We start from the raw sequence: 23,848 nt of genomic DNA on the forward strand, positions 1-23,848 counted from the left end.
ATTATTATTATTATTATTATTATTATTATTATTATTATTATTATTATTGATATTGCTTCTACTACTGTTATTATTTTTTGTGACCAGCTTATTACAAGTCATTTTTCTTCTTATCATTATTATTATACTTATTATTATTATTACTTTTATTATTATTAAAGTTACTACAAGTATAATCGTTATTATATGCTTGTTAATGGCACTCATAATGTAAATTTTCAATATTGATATATTTTGTAACTTATCTTATTATGAGTGAACAAAGCTTAAAGATATTTTTACTAAAATTTTGATGAAATAATAATTCATCAACGGTCCCTTAATTACCACTCATTTAGAAAGACAGCTGTCAAATTCCGTCATCTGAGTCTCCCACGCCAGACTTGAATATTGTGATAGTAGAAGGAAGAATGAATGTTTTATTTTTTTCCAGTACCTTTCCTCACCTCATCCATATTGTCAGGAACCACTTTGGTGTTTGTGATTGTTGTCAAATTTGCACCACAATCTCCGAAGCAGCAGCGGGCGGGCGTGTGGCCTGGGCGGCAGTGTGATGAAGCACCAGAGGCACCTCAGCAGTGCTCCCATGGTAGAGCTTTTTTAGTTTAGGTATACCGAGACATTTCTTAAGGTAGTGGATTATAACGGCAATATTTTCTCAAAATAGTAGATAGAATGATTGTGCTAAGCTTGTCAAGGTCACAAAATTTATTCTAGCACTATAGGTTGACACAAATCAGAAATTATAGCACAACTCCGAGTACATAATTGTGTGTAGTCAGAACCACCAGCAGACTGTTACTCTGCCCTCTATCTGGACTTCTTCAGTATTTGTAATTCTTAATGTATGATTACAAACATGTGAGTAATAAATTACTATACTTTTATGGCGTTCTTCATTTGTCATTTGATGTTAAAAAGTTATGGTTCCTTTTTCACGTAACTGTGTTGGTCAAGGGTTCGTGAAGCCGGATTGTTTCTCTCATGAACGAGAGTCGAGGCATCGAAAAAAAACTCGGTAAGTAAGAGGTGAGCGATAGATTGCCTCTCTCTCTCTCTCTCTCTCTCTCTCTCTCTCTCTCTCTCTGTGTGTGTGTCATTAATCCTGATTGCTAAACACACGACCTTTTACTGTACAAAATTGAATCCTGATCCGTTTTCAACATTTCATTGGCGGGGTCGACTAACGTGATACACTTTTCCTGCCTCTTCTTTCTTCCTTCATCTACCTATTCCTGCGAGAAGCGCCTTCAAGGGATTCAAGGACAGACCGGACCAGCTGAAGATCAAACACCTGGGCTGCCCAATCATAAGGTGGGTCTTATTAACAGGACACACTCAGGTGGCTTGATGGATAAACTAGAATGGTTGTTGGGCTGCTTATGCTCACGAAGCCTCGATGTCAGATTACTGACCTCTTTCTGTGATACTGGGAGGAAGTGACTTGGAATTTAGTTGAACGTTTTGTTAATATCTATAGCAAACGACGCGCGCACTGTGTAGATTGTAACATGCCAATTACACATCGAAGGACACAAATTTAGCTGCAATGGCCCTAATTTTTCTTTAAATGCTGTTGGAGAGTAGGGGGAAAGAAAGCAATAGAACGGGCCAGGTGCGTGACGGTGACTTAATAATTTGGAGCAGAGATCACTACCAGCGGTACCAGACTTAGGAAAAATTGTTATAATGGGAAGATCTTCATATGTATGCGCTTTTTCAGTCAATGATGTAATAATATTTACGAAGCATATGGTTTACTTATTTTGAAGCACTAACTCTAGAGTATGGTCCGTGACGATAGGCATTACACCCCCGCCCCAACCCCCGTGTAGTGAGAACATAGGCCTTAGATCAGTCGACGGCCCATACCAAGGATCCTAGAGTATCTTCTCCCGACTCCTTGGCCCATACTGAGTGAATGAATGAACTAGATGCATTTTAACAAGTAGTGCGTAGCTAGGGTTGATACGATCCCACCAGCAGTTGCCCTTGGAGGAGATAGTAGCTATAGCTATAATCATCTCGACAGCAGGTCAAATTCCGCTCTAGACCACCGCAGCCTCGGCTTTATCAGAGGCTGCAACAAGGCATTATCTCCGTATGTGCAGTGATCATCTCTTAAGTGGTGAGTACAGATCTGTTATATTTAAATTATATTAAATTTAAGTCATGATTTGGCCGAGAAACTCGGTGAGGCGACGCGGAAACTTGCCAGGCCCACCACCCTGACGCACAAAATAAAATCGACTATCATCACAAACTGGAGGGGCTTGGAAAATGTAAGTCTCAATAAAGAAACGTAGGCGGTAAACACAGAATGGTTAGATGTGAAATCAAAATCAACCCGAGAAGAGAGAGCGGACTTAGTAAGCAAGCCATCTACAAACTTTAATGAACTTGCTTAGTGAACTTACATAATAAAAAACTTTAATTCGCAGTCAGCATTTAACATAGTATGCAGCTTTTAACAATGTAGAAAATTTTGACATAGATGAATTTAATGAAAACTTCACTCAAATCGTACCTTAGAAAGATTCACAAGCTCTTATCTGACCTTGGTGTCCTTGAACCGTGTCTTGCCCTCATTAGCAGCCCTTGTTATGGTTATCCCTCTTGGAAACCTCATAGTCAGTGTTGAGAAAGAAAAATTGGGTAAACCTAAAGATTTTTGGCTTATTCAAGTCCTGCAGGACTATTTTCTGACCAAATTGTCTGAATATCCCCGCACCCAGAGTGTCCATGTGTTTTGTGATGGTTCTGTCAATGGCAGCAAGACTGGTTGTGGATTATTTACAGAGGTGGGCAAGTGCGGTACTTAATGCCGCAATAATGCGACAGTGCGGTAGTGCGGTAGTACCGCATCACAAAAAAAGTACCGCACTTCAGTAAACTTTCTGAAAATACCGCACTACCGCGGACCACACTTAAAAAATCCTGGGGTATTTTTTGCGGTACTTAGAAAACTATCGAAGACATTTGCAGCGCGGCATGCTCACAGATATGGGGGAGGTTAAAGTCTCCTAATATCAGTGAGTCGCTGTTATTAAGTGACTGCCTTAAAACGCTGTACATTTCCACATCTTCGAGTGATTGCCCCGGAGCCCTGTAGGTGACAGATTATTTAAGTTAACTTTTGCAATGTTTATTCGCACGCACAAATGTTCAACGTTACTGTCTCTGGTGTTCTGTCTGTGGGTTGCAAATAGCTTTTGACAAAAAGGGCGACGCCACCGCCTCTACGGTTTAAACGATCTTTGTTGAAGTCTGTAGCCATCTATGTTGTATTCTGTACTTAAAGAGAGGTTTCAAAAAGAGAGAGAGAGAGAGAGAGAGAGAGAGAGAGAGAGAGAGAGAGAGAGAGAGAATTACATAGATATTCAGATCACACAGACCCTAAATGGTCCAGACTAGGTGGTCTGTCCTTATGACTAAATGATTTTATAACAAAACAAATGGCTTAATGGTCAACAAGATTGCATTTCTACCTTACTGAATGTTCAGGTGGAGGAAATGGCGGTCGGGTGTTTGCTTTTAGATGAGTCAGTTATGTTCCACCGAACCAGTGAAGACGGTTAAGTTTATTCTATTCCCGTGGTAGCCTTCAGTAGCTACGCTGTTGGTGGAGAAAAAACTTGGTGGTCTGAATACATCTGCTTACACTTTTGGGCCGTTATTTTTGTCATTGTTATTCCGTTTTGGTTTTGAGACGACATCGTTAGAACATTTTGTTAGATTTTTCTGAATATGAAGATCTCAAAGCTGAGTTTATAACCTCATACAAGACTTGGAAAATAGTGATAGAGAGACAACAAACTTGGCAATATATTGGCATTTGACACACCGAAATTAAAACCAGCGAAGAATTTGTGAAAAGACGGTGGAAGACAAAAAAAATAAAGTAAGAGCAAATCAAAGGCAATGGAACTGATCAACGCCGCAAAACCCGTTACAAAGGGACGGCGGAATATAAGAAAAAGACAATTAAGAACAATGAAGTGCAGAAAACCAGGAAAAAGTAAAGGAAACAGGAAAAGAAGAGTCAGCGCAGGAGCCGTTCCAAAGGCTGACCGCCACTACGCGAGGAGAGGAGGAACAACAACAAACCAAAATGTGGCTCTTGCGTTCCCTGTTGTGCCCAGCTTGATCGTGCACGCATTTTCCACATGATAAGGTTAGTCAAGACGGTGAAGACACAAAGAGTTACCACGTGAGTCTTTAGAATGAATTATATCCCCCGAGCTTATGGTTCAAGGGACGTGTAAGCTTGACTATTATCCCTGACCATATGAACGCCCAATGCACTTTCCAGCTTATTGGATTATGTTATGTTGTTTGATGAGGTTGGATAGGCTGGCGCAGTGGTTGGTGAGACCTTTCGGTTCTTTGCCTGACGGTTCACCCTAGCATGGCTCATAGGGAAAGGTCATCCAGGTAAGAAATCCTGGTTCCTCACCTTTCATCAGCAGGCAGCTTGTTTGGAGAGGATTCGTCACAGGTCCCCTTAAGTTTTCAATGCAAGAAGGTGTTGTTCTTGATAATTATTGCTTCACGCCGATCTGTACAATAGTTTTAGTATAGCACAGTTTACACAACGTAGTTAACATATTTTAGGGTTTTAGTGAGTGGGGGGACTGGAGTGGCGGAGGGGGTGGAGCAGTAGTTGTAAAGAAATACCCAAGAAGGTAATATTCCATAATTTTGAGAGTAGAAATCGATTCAGCACGCAAATACCACTTGGATACATGTCTTGAGATCAATGCAGAAAGTAGGTAAATATTGTCTTACTCACAGATGATGTTCTGGAAGAGGCCTAAGCCTGTGGCTCCAGTTCAAAAGTCATTACATTCAGTCCAAGGTCACAGTGAGGCCAACATCGAGTATGCGTGCTGCCACTCTGCATTTTCTCAAACAATAGCCACATGTACACATACCAAACAGATGTGGTAAATATCTATAACTTCACCTGTTGCACAATGGCATACAAAACCTTATTTTTGTTAACTTCTGGGGCATTATCAGGGAAAATTTAGTATTATTGAGTGATCTATGTCAGAGACATTGACTATTCATTTCTTGGTTAAATATGATACTTTTTCACCTAGAGATAGTGAGGAAAACACTACCGGTACAAAAGTTCCAGAGTGAATTTGTGTCTTAATCACAGCATAGCTATTTTAAGGTAAAATCAAATATATACACAGCAAAAAGCATCGTAATCATTTTCATTTCTCGGGGACCTGCAGAGGGCCACTCTCAGGTGACATGATATGCGGGGGATTCAAGGGGCCAGGACAGGATTAGGATGAGGAAAGGTATTGGGACATGGTGAAGGGCCGGGATTAGGGAAATAATGATTGATGATCCTATACCCAAATGTGTAAAGAGTGGGACTATTAACTACATGAGATGGGAGATGATTTCACTCTTGGATGCTGTGGGGAAAGAATGAATATTTGAATATGCTAGTGTTAGTCTGTCAAGTGTGGTACTTAAGGTTGTGGCTGCCTCTAGTGGATCGTGTAGTTGTTGGGTGTAAGTAAGTGTCTTTGTGTTTATGTTGGTGATTTTATATAGAATTTGTTGTCTGTGTATTTGTCTTCGTGTTGCTAATGGGTCTAGTTTCATGTCTTGTTTAAGCAAAGTGACTGATGTGGTGTATCTGTAATCACGTCTGGCCCATCTTGCAGCTTTGTTTTGTATGGCCTTTAATTTATTTATGTTATTCTTAGTGTGTGGGTCCCAGATGGTGTCACAATATTCTATGTGTGGCCGAATGAGTGTCTTATATGTAAGAATTTTGATGTTTGTGTTACACCTGCTAAGGTAGGGGGGTGAGAATTTAATGTTCTGTTAATTTCAGACCTAGTTGAAGTTCCCTGAAAAATGGTTGGAGGGTCCGGAGGTGATAGAGAAGATGCAGGTATCGGAGGAAGGATTCACCGAGAGTACCGTGGGGGAGGAGGAAGAGGAAGTGGACGTTACCGTCGTGGTTTGTCCCACCACCGTCCTCTCCCTCCAGGGGAACGAAGAGGTATGGTGGAGCAAGGGCTTCCACCAGAAGAAGAGTCTCAGAAGGTGCACTCAGACAAAGTTGATGTGATGAAACATCGCCCTCATAAAGGTAAGGAAATTAACAGCTGCATCTACTAACAGGACAGTTTTGTTCACTTGTTAATACTAAATTATAAGAGCAGTCAGAAGGGGTTGAGGAGCCCCATGTAAGAAAGCCTTTTTCAGGAAACATCAAATGTATAAAAAGGGAAAGCAACTCATTTACTAATATTTTAATGTTTGCTATTCCTTAATTCACCAGGCCACCATTAAAAAAGTCAGTTATGACATGTAAAAGTATTTCTACCAAGTTTCAAGTACTACGTAACTAATCATTCATTAATTGGATGCTCCCCTCTTCTACCCAAGGATATAAATTCATGTATCATATATGAATGAAAGATAAAAATACTGATAATCACCTGTTTTGTAAATTTTGCAGGTTTGTATAATTTTTTAATCTTAATTTCCTGAAACACCTGCACAATCCTTTGTTGAGAATTTATATTGTTTGTCATTCATATCATAAAATACATAGTAAAACATTAATATTTTTTTATGTGCCTTATGTGTTACCTTCGACACATCAATTCTGAGCTTGACAGCCATCATTATTTGACAAAATTCTTAATATCTGATATACTGGTATACTCATATGTTTTATTCAAACTGCTTTTACCCCACAGATGTTAACAGAGGGTTCAGTGAAGATTCAAGAATATCTAAGCAGCTACGGAGACTGGTACGGGAAGATGACTCAGAGCGATACTTGGCTCAGGTTCAACAGCTTCAGGTAAGTTTCTCATATTAATGAGAGAATTTCAGGGTATTTACCATCAGCAGCTCTATGATCTACCCTCTATTATTCATGAATGATCTTTCCAAAACAAAATATATATTCTTTACACCTGAATAAAGGTAATTATGGGTTCATGCACTCTTGCTGCGCATAGCTGTGGTGATCATCTCATCGCATTGGCCCTTTGAGCCCGTGGTGGGAAGAACCCATTACCCCAGGACATGGGCCAGTGTGAAGTCCAGGATTGCTACAGTTTACCGTCCTGAGGTTTCCCCAGCTACCCATCTATCGATCACCCCAAAAGGGGAGGATGAACAGCTTGGTGAGCTGCACACCAGCTGCCCAGACTGGAATTCGAACCTGGGCCCGCAGATTCACGGCTAGGCACACTAACAACTTCTTTACAGAGGCACTTATTTACACATATACCAAGATTCTATGTATCGGGCATTATTTCACATCATTTATCAAAAGACTAAAACAATAAGAACTATGCAACTCAGACAAATGGAATGCTGAACCTCCAACCTTTTTGCAATTTCTGAATGGATAAAAAAGACAGTTCTCACCACCACCACCATCATCCGGGGGCTTCGTGGTGCAGTGGTTAGCACACTCTGCTCACAACCGAGAGAGCCTGGGTTCGATTCCCGGGCAGAGTGGGAAAATTTGGGCGGCTTTTCCGATACCCTACGCCCCTGTCCACCCAGCAGTGAATGGGTACCAGGTATTAATCGGGGGTTGTGTCCCATCTCCTGGGATCTATTCCCTTCTCTTATAATTCCTTCCCCCTCTGTCTCTCTTCAGCATAATTTATGACCACAGATGTTGCGCCGACTAAATGAAACTTTCCAACTTTTCCACCTGTTCCATGCTACATCTCTTTCTTCCTTTGCTATTTCACATCCACTATTGAACCAAATTATATTTTTAACCTCCCTTTTCCCCATTTTTGGCATGTATCGCCTTATTCCCTCATTGTTAATCTCAAGTAAAGACAGTCACTTCTTTTCCACTGCTTCAGCTCCTTACAACTTGCTCCAATCTGCTTCTTCAAAGTGCTTTTGCAACTGTGCAAAGTTTGCCTTTGCTGTAATTGTATCTCCCAATTTTGTGGTCTTCTCTCCTCACTTCTATCATTCATCGTAAACTCAATAACCACATGATCACTTCTTCCTAGAGGGATTTTGTACAACACTTTCTCCTATTTCAGGCTCCTTTGTAAACACTAGGTCCAGTCTTGAAGGTTCATCACTCCCGTGAAATCTTGTGTTCTCCTTGATCCATTGTGTAAGAGTGTTGTCCATTGCCATCCTCAACAATGTATTTCCCCATGACCCCTCACCTCCCTCTGATGTCCATTCCTCTCAGCACACCTCTTTGCAGTTGAAGTCCCCCATCATGGTTAGGATGTCACTCAACTTATCATTCCCTCCACCCCCTCACTTGTGTCTTTCATCATTCTCATTGTGTGTGCCCCCACATGTGAATGTGCATGAGCATGTGTGCACGCGTGCGTGTGTGCATGCAGGCGTGGGTGTGTGAGGAAACTTTTTTAAAAATCAATATTTCTCCCGACAGGAGTCTATAATGCTTAATGAAAATGTTAAGTATGTCCGTCGGAATGCTGACCATATTTTGGAGGCACTGTTTGAAATCCTTCATGCTGCTCCCTCGCCCCCTTGCCGCTGGGAAATAACAAAATGCATTGGACGTGTTGGTCATGTTATGGAGGGAGACATAAAGAGGTAAGCAACACTGAAGATGTTTGGAAAAGGATGCTAAATCTTATAGATACCTTTGCATATTATTATTGAAATATTCTATTATTTTTTTAGGTTTGTGGATGCAACCCTGGACCGACTTGACATGTGGAAAGCACCTGAAATGAAGGTGCTGGTGTTAAGGTGTATCCTGGAAATGCTGCAACTTGACTCTGATAAAACACAGCTTAATCAGGTGTGTCTTAGGTTTTATAATGACTCGAGTGTTTGTGAGCATAATTTATTACCTCAGCTTTTAAATGTGGGCATCCCTGCCTTGCATTTACTTGCATCCCCTGCATTAAAGAGGTTATTGCCAGTGAGGGCTTGTAGGTGTAAAAAAAATGCCTTCACTTTCTTGTGACTGTGCAATGGAAAGCACCATTAGCAGAACAAGGCCGATACATGCAAGCATGCATGGAGCTTTTTAACATGAGCAGAGTGAGGCACCGGGGATAGCTTGGGAATAGACTGTGAAGATTTTATGAATTACATATAATTTAGTCAGGCCTCGGAACACTATCACTCATTATTAACTGGATTCCTTACAAATTTATCCAAAATAAATGGGTTGTTTTTACTTTTTCTCCTCTTTTATATATCAGAACACTATATGACACTGCTTTTATGTCATGACCTATAGCACTGAAAGGGTTTACTGTACTTCAATGAATAATAATCCTTGCTTTCTATGAATATTGAATTCATTTTGATGACAGATTTTATTCAGACATTGTTTTGTATATAACTATATACACATTTGTTCTGCTTGCATCATAAAACAGACAGTAAGATGGTTAAAACTGATATCTGTTTTGAATCCTAAGTAATTTTATTTATATTGACGTGACAGTCAAATTCTGGTGAAATTAATTTTCTTTCCCTTAACCCAGGAAAATGTTATTAAAGAACTGTAACATTAACGAATTTATCTCTGTCATGCAGGTTGGAGAAAAAATTGTGGAGGGCCTACAGGGTATATTAGAAGGAACTGAAACACCTGAAGTTATGGTTGCCACAGTTGATGTTTTGAGGGAGCTGAACCTGACCCACAGCCACGTCCTCAACAACTACTTCCAGGTTAGTTGGTTGTAAGTCAGTGACACACAAAGAACAGAAGTACGAACACAAATGAATGGCTTTGTTTTGTTTGAGTTTATGGATGAAGAGATATAGCAGTTTAGAGTTTTATAAGACATTATTTAAGTAAATTACTGAATACTAATATAATGGGTTTTTTTTCCATTCAGTTATTAAAAAGATATGTAGATTTACAGAAATAATGACATCTAAAAAAGATATTCATAAGAATGGAAATGGGTTAGTGAAAGTCTCCCCATTGGCATGGATGGGAGTGGATGAACATGGATGATATGGTTCTCGATAGTATGAATGATGAGTAAGATTGTTATTGTGAGGTGTGCATGGGTGAGATTGGAAAAAGAGTATGCAAACGTTGGAAGCATGGAGGTTTGAGGTGTGGTTGGGAAGTGGGGTTTTGATGGAGTTAATGAGAATGGACAATACTGTGTGAATGTTTTTAATTGAGAGGGGTTGATCCTGTCAAGCCCCTCTCAACACAAGTTAATCTGCAGGTATACATGGGCAAGAGGAAATGAGAGGAGCTTGCTTGAATATATAGTTGTGGATAATCAGCTGAAGCAGGCTGTTTTAGTTGCAAAGGGTGTGACAGACCTTAAAGTGGTTTGGCCACATGGAGCGAATGGAGGAGAGTAAGATGACCAGAAGGGTGTATGTGAGTGAGATAGAGGGAGGGAATGCTAGAGGACGACCTCCAGTGAAATGGAGGGATAGGGTGCAAGAGTACGTTGGGGAGAGGGGGGAAAGATCTTTGAGAAACTTTGAGCAGGCAAGGAGGGAGTGTCTGGATAGAGAAAGTTGGAAGCTCTTCTGCCGTGGCCATCCTCTGGTGGGAGCTCCTAGGAGCAGGCATCGATGAAATGAATGATGATGAGGGTGTGAGAGTAACGTTTGATGGTTCTGACCACTTTGTGGCAGTAGAAAAATAACGATAAGTGATAAATGGGAATTTAGAGGGCACGTGAAGTAAAAATGGGAGGATGGAACTGGCAAATGATAGATTGCATGACATTGGCTACAGGTAGATTTATTGGGGAAAGGTGAAGGAATTACTTGAAAGAACAAAAGCAGAAGAGTCTGGAAGAAGAGGAAGAGGGAATAGAGAAAGTGATTGTGTTTAAGTACTTAAGAACAGCTCTATTGGAACATGGAGGAAGGGGACAGTGAAGTGCAGGCAGGTAATAGGTGCTTTGCCAAGGGCTATGAAAGGAAGAAGTTTGAATATGGAGGTAGAAAAGCAATATAAGAACCAGCATTATCCTCCCAACTCTCTTATATGCTGCAGTCAGTATCAATATAGAATGGAGAAAGTAATGAAACTGTGTGAGAGGCTTGGTAAGGATGTAGCAGCGAAGGAAGGGGTTTGTGAGGAGGTTGAACGAGTGAAGTTTGGTGCTCCGAGTTTGAACGTGTGATGATGAAATTTTTTTTGAGGAGGGTTTATGACGGCAAGATTAAGCGAGGGTGTTACAGTGAGACCATCAGCTTTGTTCTTTCCATTCCTCTTTGTGCACTCCTTAGCTTTTTCTCTAAATATTCTGTGAGGCACCAAGTTGGCAGGATACATTAATTGTGTATCTTTCTCCTCAGGGAAATTGGCAAGTTGCTATTCATGACATTACTGTGTTTACCAAAAGCACTCCATCCTTTTTTTTTTTTTTTTTTTTTTTTTTTTGTGGGTAATTATTTCTCCTCAGTATGTGTATTCAGATTATCACTTGTCCTGCCAACTGATTAAGCATTACCTTTGTCTTATCATTTATTTTCAGGTCAGCTCTCAAACTTTTTGTGAAGTTCTTTGATCATTCTCTAAGTTTTCCTAAGACTCACTTAGCAAGCCTATGTCATCTGTGAATGTTTATTTTGAATCCTGTGTTATCCAGCTATATATATATATATATATATATATACATATATATATATATATATATATATATATATATATATATATATATATATATATATATATATATTTTTTTTTTTTTTTTTTTTTTTTTAATGCTCCTTTTAAGCAAGCCACAAATAAATTTGTTGATATTGTGTCACCTTGCCTAACACCTTTCTTAATAGGAATTTTCTTGCTCTTCTTGTGAAGTTTAATGGTTGTTGGCCATCTCTGTATCTATCTTCTGATACCTTTATGTACTGTTCATATATGCCCTGCCTACTGAGTTCCTGCATGACTGCTGAAGTTTTAACTTGAGTCTGAATGCTTTCCCATAATCTATGAAAGCCATGTTATGGTTTATTGTACTCGCTTATTTTTCGACATCTTGGTTAATGTTGCTAACATTCTTTTTATCCACTTGTCTCAGACTCTGCTGTTGTATATGTATACTTGTCATACTTGTCACTTTGTATTAATGGTGAATAATCAAACGTGTGTAGCAACGTAAGCACTGTTTATTTATATATTTTCTTCTTTCAGGATGTTGTGGACATATTGGTTGGGTGGCACATTGACCACCACCAGTCTCCTGAGGTGATGAAGTATGTGTCTCTGGCACTGCAGAGTTTCTCTCCACTGTGGCAAATTAATGTCTCTATTGCTACAACACTTCTTTCCCAGTTTGTTGAAGACATGGAAGATTATTGTGAGGTAATTTGATATTTTGTAGAGTATTTGGCTACCCATTCAGTGTGAGATGAACCATTACAGTTTTCACTTATTTATTCTTTATATGATTTGTATATTTACTGTATGGTGCAGCAGAAGGCTGTAGTGCTGGCACACACTAATGATGACAGCATTGCAGTCCCCTCAGTTGCTAACTACTATTACTGCTGTTGGTTTAAGATAAACAGCATGCAGTCAATCACCAATTTTTTTCTTGCCTAACTATGTATTTCCTGACATCATACTTTGTTAAAGTGCCACATTCACATGAGTACTTCACTATCATCAATTTGTCTAGTTTGATATCTGCTTTTTTTTAATCTTATATTATTTCTATTTCTATTTAATCCTTACTTTGTCATGTCAGAGTTTCATGTCAAAGTTACAACTTCACATTGTGAAATTTCATTTAATTTCATTTCAGGATTTAGACCGAGGCCGGTCTTCGCCAGATGAGGAGCCAGCGACTCATCCAGCAGTGTGTGCCAAAAAAGTGGCAGCATTTATTAGGTACTGACTACTTGACGTGTTTAGTGTAACAATAAATGGAACATTTGAATTAACAGACTGATTCATGGAGATGTAATTTTCAGGACAAAATTGACATTTTTATTATGCATTTCCTACTGCCACAAGCCGCTGTGCTATCATAAAGAAGCTGAGAAGAGCAGCTCATGTTCCAATGGCAACCAAGAATGAGTTTGAGCATAGATGTTATTCTGTTTTCATCCTGCTTTAACTTTTTTGTTTTTCTGCTCATTATTTTCAGTGTCTTCACCACTGTCCTGCGATGCCTTGAGCCACAAATAACTCACGCTGGAAGTCCTGTTTTGTCCCCTAATTTTTTAGTAGAATCTCTTGGAAAGATGATTGCAGGAGCTGAAAAAATACTGCACCATTATTGGGAAGAAGCATTGATTGATGCACTTAACCAGGTATGGCCTAGATCTTAAAGTATAATGTTTTATATAGACAAAATGAAATTTATGTTGCATCTAATAAAATACTAAGTTAAATGTATATATTGGAAATGCAGTACTAATTCAGGTAGTTGCAGTATGAAGCTTGAACTGAACCTTTAAAATCAAGAGCCTTTTGCCTTTTTTAACAGAGGTGATTTATTATAATGGTAAAAACTTTGAAGTTATTGATGGGTGATATTATAGGTGATATAATAGAATATATTACTTCCCTTCTTAACTTGACAATAATCAAATTAGTCATTATTACTGTTTTCTGTTTCAGGTGTGCTTGGTCCTCATCCCCTATTGTCAGAATATATCAGATCTACAGGTTCACTTCTGTCATGTGGTGGATATACAACAGAACCTTGTGGAGCACTATGGCTTTACAACAATGCTGTCATACCTCACACTGCTGACCCAGGTGAGTGCTTCAAGGCTTATCAAAATATAGTATACTACTACTTTTGCCTTGACCCATAAAAGAGAAGGAATAGAAATGGACCTTCAGCTTATTTTGATTAATGTTTGAGTAATGAATTTTAAAGTAAAAATATGTTTTACTCCACATTTCTTTATAGTTGTCCTTGACCTTTTATAAATGCTAAAAAGTTATTTTTATATTTAAGATGGTTCAAATTAGAGGGCTTGATATTAGTCATGAAGACTCGCCATGAATGTGAGTAACTTTTGTTATCTGTTAAGGCAGTAGAGGTTATAACAACTATGTAAATTATGAATCTTTATTTTGGGCACCATCAAATTCCAAAATTAGTATAAGTCTGATGGTTTTAGGCTTTTAGCTAAGGATCCTAATTAGTTATTGCATCTCAGTAAATGTATTTGAGGTCTGGTTCTTCTCATGGAGAAAAGGGGGACAACATTAACTTCAGTAACATTTATATTTTTGCAAGGCCTTGAAATTATGGCATGGAATGCAGTACTGCCGAAACATGAAAATGAGACCTGGCATTGGTAGGATGCAAAATCATCATGGGAAGAGTTGTCTTTTAGTGATTAATAAATGTGTTTATTCATGTCATGTCACATGCACTCTTCAGATGCTGAAACAAATAGGAAGCAGTTTACCTGTGGAATTCATTCAGAAGATACTGGAAAAAGACTCTCCCTTGCGCAAGTTACGTGTGTCTCCTCACCAGTCAGTGTGGAAGGCAACCCTTGGGGTGTACCATGCCGTGCTGGCCCTGAAGAATGTGCCTTTGTTACAGGAAGCATACAACTACATTTTAGCTGATATTCAGGTTTGTTTCTGCATCTTTACAAGTGTTACACACTTTTTACATAGAATTATCTGGGAATAATTCCCAGATACCTGTTGCACATAATATAAATAAAACAATGGAAAAGGATATAGAGGTAGCAGGTAACAGAAGAAAATTGTTCAATACAAAATTAATTACCCGTAGGCATATTCAAAGATTTATAAAAACAATTGGTGAAAGTTACTGAAATGTACTCATATCAATTGCACAGTTTGTTCACATTATCACATACCCTCCTTTCTTTTCTAGGCATCATAGTTTCTTCCTGGTTGTAATCTACCTACCTATTGATAAAGGAAAAGTGATTTATTGATACTTTAGCTACTTGATTGTTATTCACTGTTCATACAACCAAGTGACAACTCTTTAATTAGGGTTTACATATGTTAACACCACCTGACTCTCCCTTGAATAGTTCACTTTCCACTGTCACTATATTATGAAGGTAAACATGATACTATTTTGAATTGAATGTTATTTTGCCCTTCAAAATATGTCTTGCAAAGTTATGGTTTCACCCACATTGATACAGTATTACAAGCTGAGTTTTGTCTGTTATTGGTGCTCCAGTGTGTCATTCACCCACAAAAGTGTTAATGATTACATGTTCAGAGGTGGGTTAAGTTTTTTGTCATAAATTACAGTGCTTATAATTTTTCTATTTCAGCTTCTCCATCACACCCTAGTACCAAAGACAAGAGATTTTACCACAGCCACTGTACTAGAAGGTGTTTCGTACACAGAGAACGAAGCAATTATCTTACTTATGTATTACATGACTGTCCTAGCTGAGGTAAGTTATGATATATGCCCTGTAGACAGTGATATTAAGCCTATTAAGAGAAGCCATAATCTTGAGAGGGGTGTAGTGATGGGTGATTATAAACTTTAGCTTGTCATTTATAGACAATTAATAATTGATATACAGTGGGGTACTCGGCATACAACGTATTTGTCTTACGACCAACGCGTTATACGACCATAGATCTTTTTTTTTTTTTTTTTTTTTACGGCGTTTACTCGGCATCTGACCACGTCACGATTGCCATTCAATGGAGTGAGCTTTTCCCTCCAACCGCCAACCCAACCATGTCGTGCACATGCGTGACCACGTCCTATGCCCAGTCCATTATTCTCCCGAGCGCAGTTAACACTTCATTTGCCGTCCGGATCATCTATAAGCCCTACCATTATTTCACCCTATGTGGCACCGTGCCTCCCAAGAAGCAGCCTGGTGCATCAGAGAAGGCTCCGAAAAGGAAGAGGGCACCCCTGACGCTGAAGGAGAAGAAGGAAATAATAGGGAAATTCAATAGCGGCACACATGTACACAAGCTGCCCAGGCTATACAGTCAGAACCACTCCACCATCAGCACCCTAATTAAGCAGAAAGAGTATAGATCAAGAAGGCGGACACCTCCAAAGTTTGCACAACACTGAGTTCGGTCCCACCGACCACCCCAGCTGGAGCAAGTGGAAAAGCTGCTGCTGGTGTGGATTAACAAGAAGCTGCGGGCCTATAGGATCTCCGAAGAGATTACTCAGGAGAAGGCCCTCAAAATCGTCCACGACCTGAAGAGCAGGCTTCGCAGTGTGCTGCCGCATGGGGGAGCAGCAAGCTCCAACAGCAAGGCAGCCTCCCCATAAGGCACTCGTTTATGTTAGTGCAGGCGACAGCGACCCTGATGACCCGGGCATATTGGAGGGAGACTCTGCTTCCAAACAGCACAAAGCGTCCTGCTTCATCACTCACTCAACCAACATCGACTCTACAAGCCAGATGAAACTTGTCACTTGGGGGAGTAGGTACTAAATTCATAATTATTTTGTGACTAAACTGATACATTTGCTAATGATAAACATTATGATATGCATTGTCAGGTAAAAGATATTCGTTATATGCGTTGTGCTGCACTTGTGAACATTTCTATATATTTTTTTATTTATTTTTTTTTTTTTTCAAGAATAGTCTTGCCATACGATTGTTCTTGCATCCGACGGCGATTTTGGAACAGATTATGGTCATAAGACAAGTACCCCACTGTATATGAATTTGAGTGCTTACAATAAAGTGAGTTTTTATGACAGATATTAATGAATTCTGCATTAGAATTTGTACTTTGAAGAACACTATTATTATTATTATTATTATTATTATTATTATTATTATTATCATTATTACAGGTTGCAAACACTAGAAACTCCATCATAACAATGTGGGCCTTGAATCCCCCGCTGGTTGACCTTCTGGCCACTCACCTCACCCCTGCCAGCCCTCACCTTGCTCTGCATTACCCTGAGGTGTGATAACAGTGCAGGGCAACTTCGTTTCATGAGGCTCTGAATTTTACATATTAAAATGCCTTGATGTGTAGTATGGTTTTGCTTACCAGTTGAGTATGAGGGTTTCTACAATATGCTTACCGTAATATCTTTTACAGGTCCAGCACACTATATTGTATCTCCTGCATTCCCATTGTGCCAAACACTTCCACTACATCAGTTCCAGTACACTTGTTGTTGGAGCCTCAACACCATTTGTACCGCCTAGTGTATCACCTGCTTTCTCTGGTGGTTCTGGAAGTTTCGCTGGGTCTTCTTCCAGTGAAAATTTTGCTACCATACTATCAACACTTACTGCTATTTTTCGTCAGGTAAGTAAACAAAATTTATGTATTTTATCATCATCAAAACCTAGTTTCTTTCATTCATCATCAGCATCAGCATTTTGTTTAACATTCGTTTTCACTCTTTCTGAGCGGTTGGACGCTTTATGGCTCTCCTCCATTCTACTCTGTCTTCTGCCTGATGTTCATCCAACCCTACTTCCTTTTAGATCTTTTTTATGTCCACTATGATTAATGGTAATGGTTTACATTTCTAAAGGTAAATCATTTACAAATATATTTTCAGAGACATGTAACTGGGGCCAACATTCTTCAGCTGTGTCTGAAATGGGCAACAGACATGGTGCAAAGTGGGGAGGCATCCCTGCCTCAGCTGGTGAAAATAAATCATTTTTCATCAATGATTGATGCCATAGTACAGACTGGGTATCACCACTTCACCTCTGTAACTTCAGCAGTGGCCGCTTTCTTGTCAACATTTTTTTCTCTGTTATCCCCAACTCAGGTATGTCCTATTTTTATATATATAAAATCATGACCATAGTAAGGAATGACTCCTTTTTGGTGTTGAAAATATGAAATGTTTAGATTCAAAGAAAAAAATTAAATAATGCATTGTAAGCAATGTAACCATTCATATTGATTGTTGAGACATGTTTGTTTAGAGGACTTGCAAGTGAATTCATGTGCTGGCAGCTGCCATTTTGACGGTCCTTATTTATCTCAGTAGCTTGATGTATCAGACTCCCTTCCAATTATTTGCCAATCATGGTACATCATTGTTGATATGCTTGTTGTAGAAATGAGCAAGGAAAGAATGCTGTCTCCTTCTACCCATCTCTAGGAAAGCAAGAACAGCCAGATAAATGAATTATAACAGTGAAAAAATGACTAGTGGTCAAATTACCTTAACACAACCAAGATTTAATCAATGTCACCTATTTTGAGCCTGACTTATCCTCACCTAGTGTCAGCATAATCTACCTGCAACTGAAATCACATTCAGAAAAAAAAGGATATAATATTGCACCTCAGCCCTTGTGATGGGAGTTTTTATGTGATAAATTAATTATGTATAAGATCTGACTTAGGTCTATTTGTGAAACACAGTTGAAGCTATATTGGTATGTTTGATCTAAATTTAGAAATATTTAACCTTAGAAATAGGTATGCATAGATGTTTGACCCCCCTGACCTTATTTTTGCCACTTTTTAAAAGCATTGGTACACTTTACAGTACAACTGTATTGGTGTAATGGAGGTTGGCAGAAAATTGCATCCTTTTTCTTTTTTGCATGATTACCTAAGAATTACCAGAAATTTTTGATGAATTGAGGAAAAATTTATACCATCACTTTGACCTAAGACACTAGGCTCACTCAAGTTGATCTTCACACCTACTTAAGTTTTCATAAGGTTTCATATTCTTTTTAACAGTTGCAGAAATTGGATGAAGTGATTAATCTGTGCCTCCATCATGTGAGCCACAAAGACAACAAAATCCGAAGTGTTTATCTGGACTTGCTGGCCAAGATTCCCCTCAGCTCTGTCTCTCATGCTCTCTGTACTGCCCACCGGTGTGATGATAGTGAATATACAGCAAACAAGGTATGTCACAGTCTTATTGTAAAAGTAAAAACCGCATGAGCCATGCATGATGGCGCCACTATAAACACTTGCCTGCACCATAGCAAGCTTAAACTAACCATCAGGCCCCACCAAGAAAGCCTAACAGCACCATAAGCAGAACTTATAAAAGAAAGTGGCATCAAACAAACACTATCCAAGATGCACCCTAATTCTTCCCTCCAGCAATATATCAGTTATTTGAAAGAATCCAAATGATATTGTAGAAAACTGGTATCTATTCTAACTTTCCATTAATGGTAAAAAAAATGAAAGTTGTTATTAGCAAGATAATACTGTACTTATATTCAGTACTAAAGTACACTTAATTTGTTAGTTTACAACACTTAAGTAGGTCAGGTTTAGGTATTAGGGAGGCAAGAGTTTAGTGGTCAGTCCATGAGCTTTCAGGTGTAACTTTGAGCAGGTAGAGCAGGGGGAGGTGACATGCACCAAGGAGATCACTATAAAGTCTGCCTGACTCAGCACAAAAGTTGAGGAAAACCACCAAAACCTACCATAAATAAAGAAAGCCTAGAGGCACTATGAACATGAACAGAAAAGAAAGTGGAATCTTATTCTGCATCCTGGTTTCATAATAGAGTACCATTGAACTTATTACATTTTTCATTTATTTGCAATATTTAAATGTAACCACAATATTATTTTCAGAATGACTCATCAAGTGTGGAGATTGGTAGTCTTGACTCCACCTCAGTCAGGAGTCTTGAGAGACACTTTGTATTGCGCTTAACATCTGGACAGCTGCCTTCTAATGCTTTCCATACACTCATGGAATTCATACTTCATGTGGCCCAACCTAAGTGAGTATGGTGATTTACATAGAAGTCTGCATTTCATATTGTTCTTATTCAAATGTACAATGACCATTTATGTTCTTCATATATTTTTGGCATTAAAATTATTCTCTAATGTGTAATAACAATATAGAATGTGGAATAATTTGTGCTTTTCTCTTGTGGGTTGAAACTTCCTGATGTTCTGCATTGAAGTTTTAAATTCCCTACAGTCTTTTTAATGCACATTTTTGCATAACTTTTCAGAGGAGAAAACTGGATGGATGACCTCTTTTCTATGTGCCAAAGAGTAGATAGAATGACTAAGGCAGAGGATTGGAGCCTGCCTGTGTTGGCCTCACACCTACGCACACTGTTGTGGAAGTGGCTTGCCTGGGAGCCAGCACAACACTGCATTGCCAACAAACTGAGAACAACACTTGGGAAACCTCAAGACACTTTTACCAATATTGAAGGTAATTTTTTTATATAAATAAAGCACTTCTATGTTATTGTTATCAAGGTGATTTATTAGTCAATGAATACTAGTGCATTGTTACCATTTAATACTAATGTTGTTGTTATTTTTATCTTTTAAAACTTATTTACCTACACTTTTTTTCATTTGGACTTCATTGGAGTTCCTTCAGCAGGATAGCCACAGCTAGTCTCCACACTTCTTACTTTGTAACAGTGGACTAGAAAATTTATCACTATTTACAATAATCTGTATTGATTGCAACCACTTGAGTATTTAAAAAAAAAAAAGTTATATTTTACATTCATATCTGAAAACTCTCCAAAACATAGCTAACTTATTCTGTCTTGTCCCATTTGATATGTTCCATGTTTCAGTATTTTCTGTTTACATTACATTTGAGACTGCAGAGCAGACATATACTTCCCTGAGTCAAGATTTGGTGGCTGCCTACCCCTTTATGTTCACATACTTATTACAAATACAATTCATTCTGTTAGGATCAGGTGCTCTTTTCAAGTATTTGATCTGTTCTGCTTGAATCTTTGACTTGGTGCATATGTATAAGCACTGATATGGTTATATTTTGACATTTTTCACTGGCTCACTGTAATAAAGTTCGTTAGATACCTATGGGATCCCACCTCCTTCAATACAATTTATCACGCATCTCTAGCCTTATTCTCACATATGCACATAATTTATATTAACCCCTTCGTTACCAACTCCGTGATCCCCACGCTTCCCACCGACCCCCTTCCCACACCGAGTTTTTTTCGCGCTTCTCCTAATTTCATGGGGGTAGTTTATGGGTCCACCACCACTTTTATTTTAATTTCCTAGGCCCATAGTCAAGGGGAGGCACTTGGGGTCATTGCCTCTTCAGATGTTTTCTCCCTCCCTAAATATGCTGTTGCTGAGTGAATCATGATTATATTGTTTTTGCTTGATAGGTTGTGCTTTTTTTAAATTCAAATATATAATTGTTGTGTAGTAGGGCCAGATGGGCTATTAAGATCGATGAAATCAGTGCAAAATGTGTCATATGTTTTCTAACACTTCACTCATACTGCAAGACAGGTATTGGAATGGCTTATTTTACTTATGAAAGAATAATACATTTGTGCCCTCTAGATGTCTTTGATGGTTGCCGAAAGGCATAACTGACTATGGGCCTGCCATCCCATTCATCCTCTACCTTCCTGACACTTGCAGATGTTTTTAGTGTTTTATTTGTATATGTTCTATACTTCTATTTTATCAGGAGTGATCAAAAGAAGAGCTAAAGAGGTCCGAGAATGCGGTCAAGATGTAGATAAACATAATGTCAGCAGCACAGATGATGACAAGACAAGCACCAAAACTGGCAGTGAGACTGGCAAATGTGACACTGAGAGCAACATAAAAGTGCACTCTTTGGCCGTGATGTTGCTGGTGGAGTTTGTGGAAAGTCTGGAGAAGGCAATGTTCAATGCCAGTGATGGATGTGCAGTGGCAGTCTCTCCTCCTAACAAGGTATGGATATTTTTTCACCTTTCGAAATTGTTTTTTGTGTGTAAAGGGGCATACTTATTTTCTTGCTCTATCGATTTTTTTTTTCTGTAAATTTGACAGTTCAAGGCCTGAATGAATTACTTTTTAAATGCTCACAAAAATCTTTCTCCTGCAAAGAGAATAGAAGTTGGGCTGATAAAATATTATTAATTTTATGTCAGAGGTGCCGTATAATAATATATGGTACAGTAAACCTTTGCCTCAGTGGACTAATAGGGTGGGAGGAGTGTCATCGATGCCAAAAGTCCATTGAATTGAAGTGGCCTTGAGTAACTATATATTTTTCTGTGATGAACACCACTGCTGCGCTCACTTGGCTCGCTGGCACTATATATATGTCTTATCATCTTTGTTGCATGAGACACAACACAGTCCTCCAACAATCTCTCCCTTGCAGAGTGTGAGAGTCTTCTTCCGAACAAACCGCCAAACTTGTACAGAGTGGCTCAGTCGCATACGTGCTGCTGTTATAATAGTTTCCCTCAACTGTGGGCGTCCCGAAGTGGCTGTGAGACACTCTTATAAACTCCTTCAAGAACTTAAGGATAGCAACAATACACAGGTAGCAACAATATTGCTTTATTTATGTCAAACTTAGCTACAATTGTCTGTAAGGAAGTACATGTTACTGTTCACTGTGCTTTTTTTGCATGGCAATCTCTCTTTTCATAATGAAACTATGATATCCTAAACCTGTCATATGGTATTTTGATAAAAAAAAAAAATCATAGTCATATTGTTATCATTTAAATTGAAAAAGCACTTGATTTGTCATTAGGTTTGTAAATTTAAACTTGAGTAATGTGAGTTGGCAGTTGATACAGTGTTTCTTGTTTTTTGTAAGGGAATTGACTTTGAGCGGGCTGTCTGTTACTGTGCCCAAGCTCTGGTGGCAGAGGGCAGTGAAGAGGGTGTGGCGGGGCTCTACTACTGGTGCCGAGACCATGTTGGCCGACGTTTTGGGTGGCTCAAGCCAGCCATCCATAGTGCTGGCAACAAGTGAGATAGATTTATACTTTTAACTTAATATATTGAATAGTTTTGAAATTAGTATTAAGGTACAATCTTCTAGTAGTAGAATTAATGTCCACATATCAAATGAATCACATAAAATGCATATGATAAATTTGTCTTCAAATTTCAGGTATGAGAAATCCCTGAGAGATTATTTGCAATATGTAGATGGTACTGATGAAATGGAAGATTCTGAGAAGGAAAGAAAAGTTGAGACAGAATCTGAACCTCTAAATGTGAGTGTCAGCCAGACAGACACCAAACAGCTGGATCCTCTTATTCAGGAATTCATACATTTTCAGGTTTGTATCTTGTGAATGTTTTTGCAATATTTTTTCTATACATACTTATGGGAAATTTGTGTTTGTCTACACATTACCCAAATATCTAAAAAATGGATTGACATAAAATCAGTAAAGTCATAGGAGACATGCCCTTAAATGAATAAATCAGACTGATTAACTTTTGGAAAAATTCTGATAAAAACTGGTTGAATGACTTATGTCAGACATATTGAAAAACCAGCCTGTGGTTTGAAGGCAGACCATGAGTGCTCCCAGAGGGCACTGAAAGCATTAACCCGGTAGCAGCGGGGATCATGTTTCTTAATGGTCCTTCCAAGCGAGAATAATGAGAAAAAAACACCCCTCACACAAACCATATCATAATATAATATCAAAGCATTTGTGATCAGATTATGTATCATCTATTTTGGGGGGTTTATATTATGGCACAAATTTAGCCCGTTGCTGCTACACGGTAAAGCCACAAATTTGGATCATCGCTGCTACCGGGTTAAGGAGGTGATCCAGCTCAGACCATAAGTGCTTCTTATGGATACTGGATAGGGTTGAGAGATGGTCCAGCCCTGCTTCCCTCAGGGTTGGTCTACCCCTTTTCTAATGAGAATCTGACTGAATAATGGCAGGCATCTTCAAACTAGAATTTGTGTCTACATGGCAGGTGATACATCTTCTTTGGAATATGCTGTTTAATTTTCTTTAGAATGTAGATAAAAATACGACTCACGGACTCATGGTCCTCCTCTGGTCTGCCCTCAAAGTACAGGGAAGTTTTCAGTATGACAACCCTATGTCATTCACTGCATATAGTCATCATCATTCAGTCAGTATTTATCTTTTTTTTCTAAAATTCAATCAGCTTGAGATATTT

General features: G+C 38.8%; 1 protein-coding gene across 2 annotated transcripts in view; it reads left to right on the forward strand.

Moving 5' to 3' along the window:
- The first annotated feature begins 1,135 nt into the window (after positions 1–1,135).
- The window catches only part of LOC127007402 (serine/threonine-protein kinase SMG1-like), a 31,036-nt gene continuing 8,323 nt past the window's right edge, over positions 1,136–23,848 (forward strand). The window contains exons 1-22 of one of the 2 annotated variants that reach the window (XM_050878343.1): positions 1,136–1,314; positions 5,864–6,124; positions 6,741–6,847; positions 8,435–8,601; positions 8,692–8,812; positions 9,562–9,696; positions 12,146–12,316; positions 12,759–12,844; positions 13,104–13,269; positions 13,580–13,720; positions 14,358–14,558; positions 15,247–15,372; positions 16,764–16,880; positions 17,021–17,233; positions 17,493–17,711; positions 18,644–18,814; positions 19,505–19,656; positions 19,897–20,105; positions 21,372–21,622; positions 22,059–22,223; positions 22,506–22,660; positions 22,806–22,977. In XM_050878343.1, the coding sequence (XP_050734300.1) occupies positions 5,887–6,124; positions 6,741–6,847; positions 8,435–8,601; positions 8,692–8,812; positions 9,562–9,696; positions 12,146–12,316; positions 12,759–12,844; positions 13,104–13,269; positions 13,580–13,720; positions 14,358–14,558; positions 15,247–15,372; positions 16,764–16,880; positions 17,021–17,233; positions 17,493–17,711; positions 18,644–18,814; positions 19,505–19,656; positions 19,897–20,105; positions 21,372–21,622; positions 22,059–22,223; positions 22,506–22,660; positions 22,806–22,977 (3,483 nt within the window). In that variant the 5' untranslated portion in view covers positions 1,136–1,314; positions 5,864–5,886. Of the gene's footprint in view, positions 1,315–3,507; positions 4,175–5,863; positions 6,125–6,740; positions 6,848–8,434; positions 8,602–8,691; positions 8,813–9,561; positions 9,697–12,145; positions 12,317–12,758; positions 12,845–13,103; positions 13,270–13,579; positions 13,721–14,357; positions 14,559–15,246; positions 15,373–16,763; positions 16,881–17,020; positions 17,234–17,492; positions 17,712–18,643; positions 18,815–19,504; positions 19,657–19,896; positions 20,106–21,371; positions 21,623–22,058; positions 22,224–22,505; positions 22,661–22,805; positions 22,978–23,848 lie in introns of those variants that run through there. The other variant, XM_050878335.1, reaches the window with a different exon arrangement.

This window comes from Eriocheir sinensis, chromosome 3 (assembly GCF_024679095.1).
Source record: "Eriocheir sinensis breed Jianghai 21 chromosome 3, ASM2467909v1, whole genome shotgun sequence".
Taxonomy (NCBI): Eukaryota; Metazoa; Arthropoda; class Malacostraca; order Decapoda; family Varunidae; genus Eriocheir; species Eriocheir sinensis.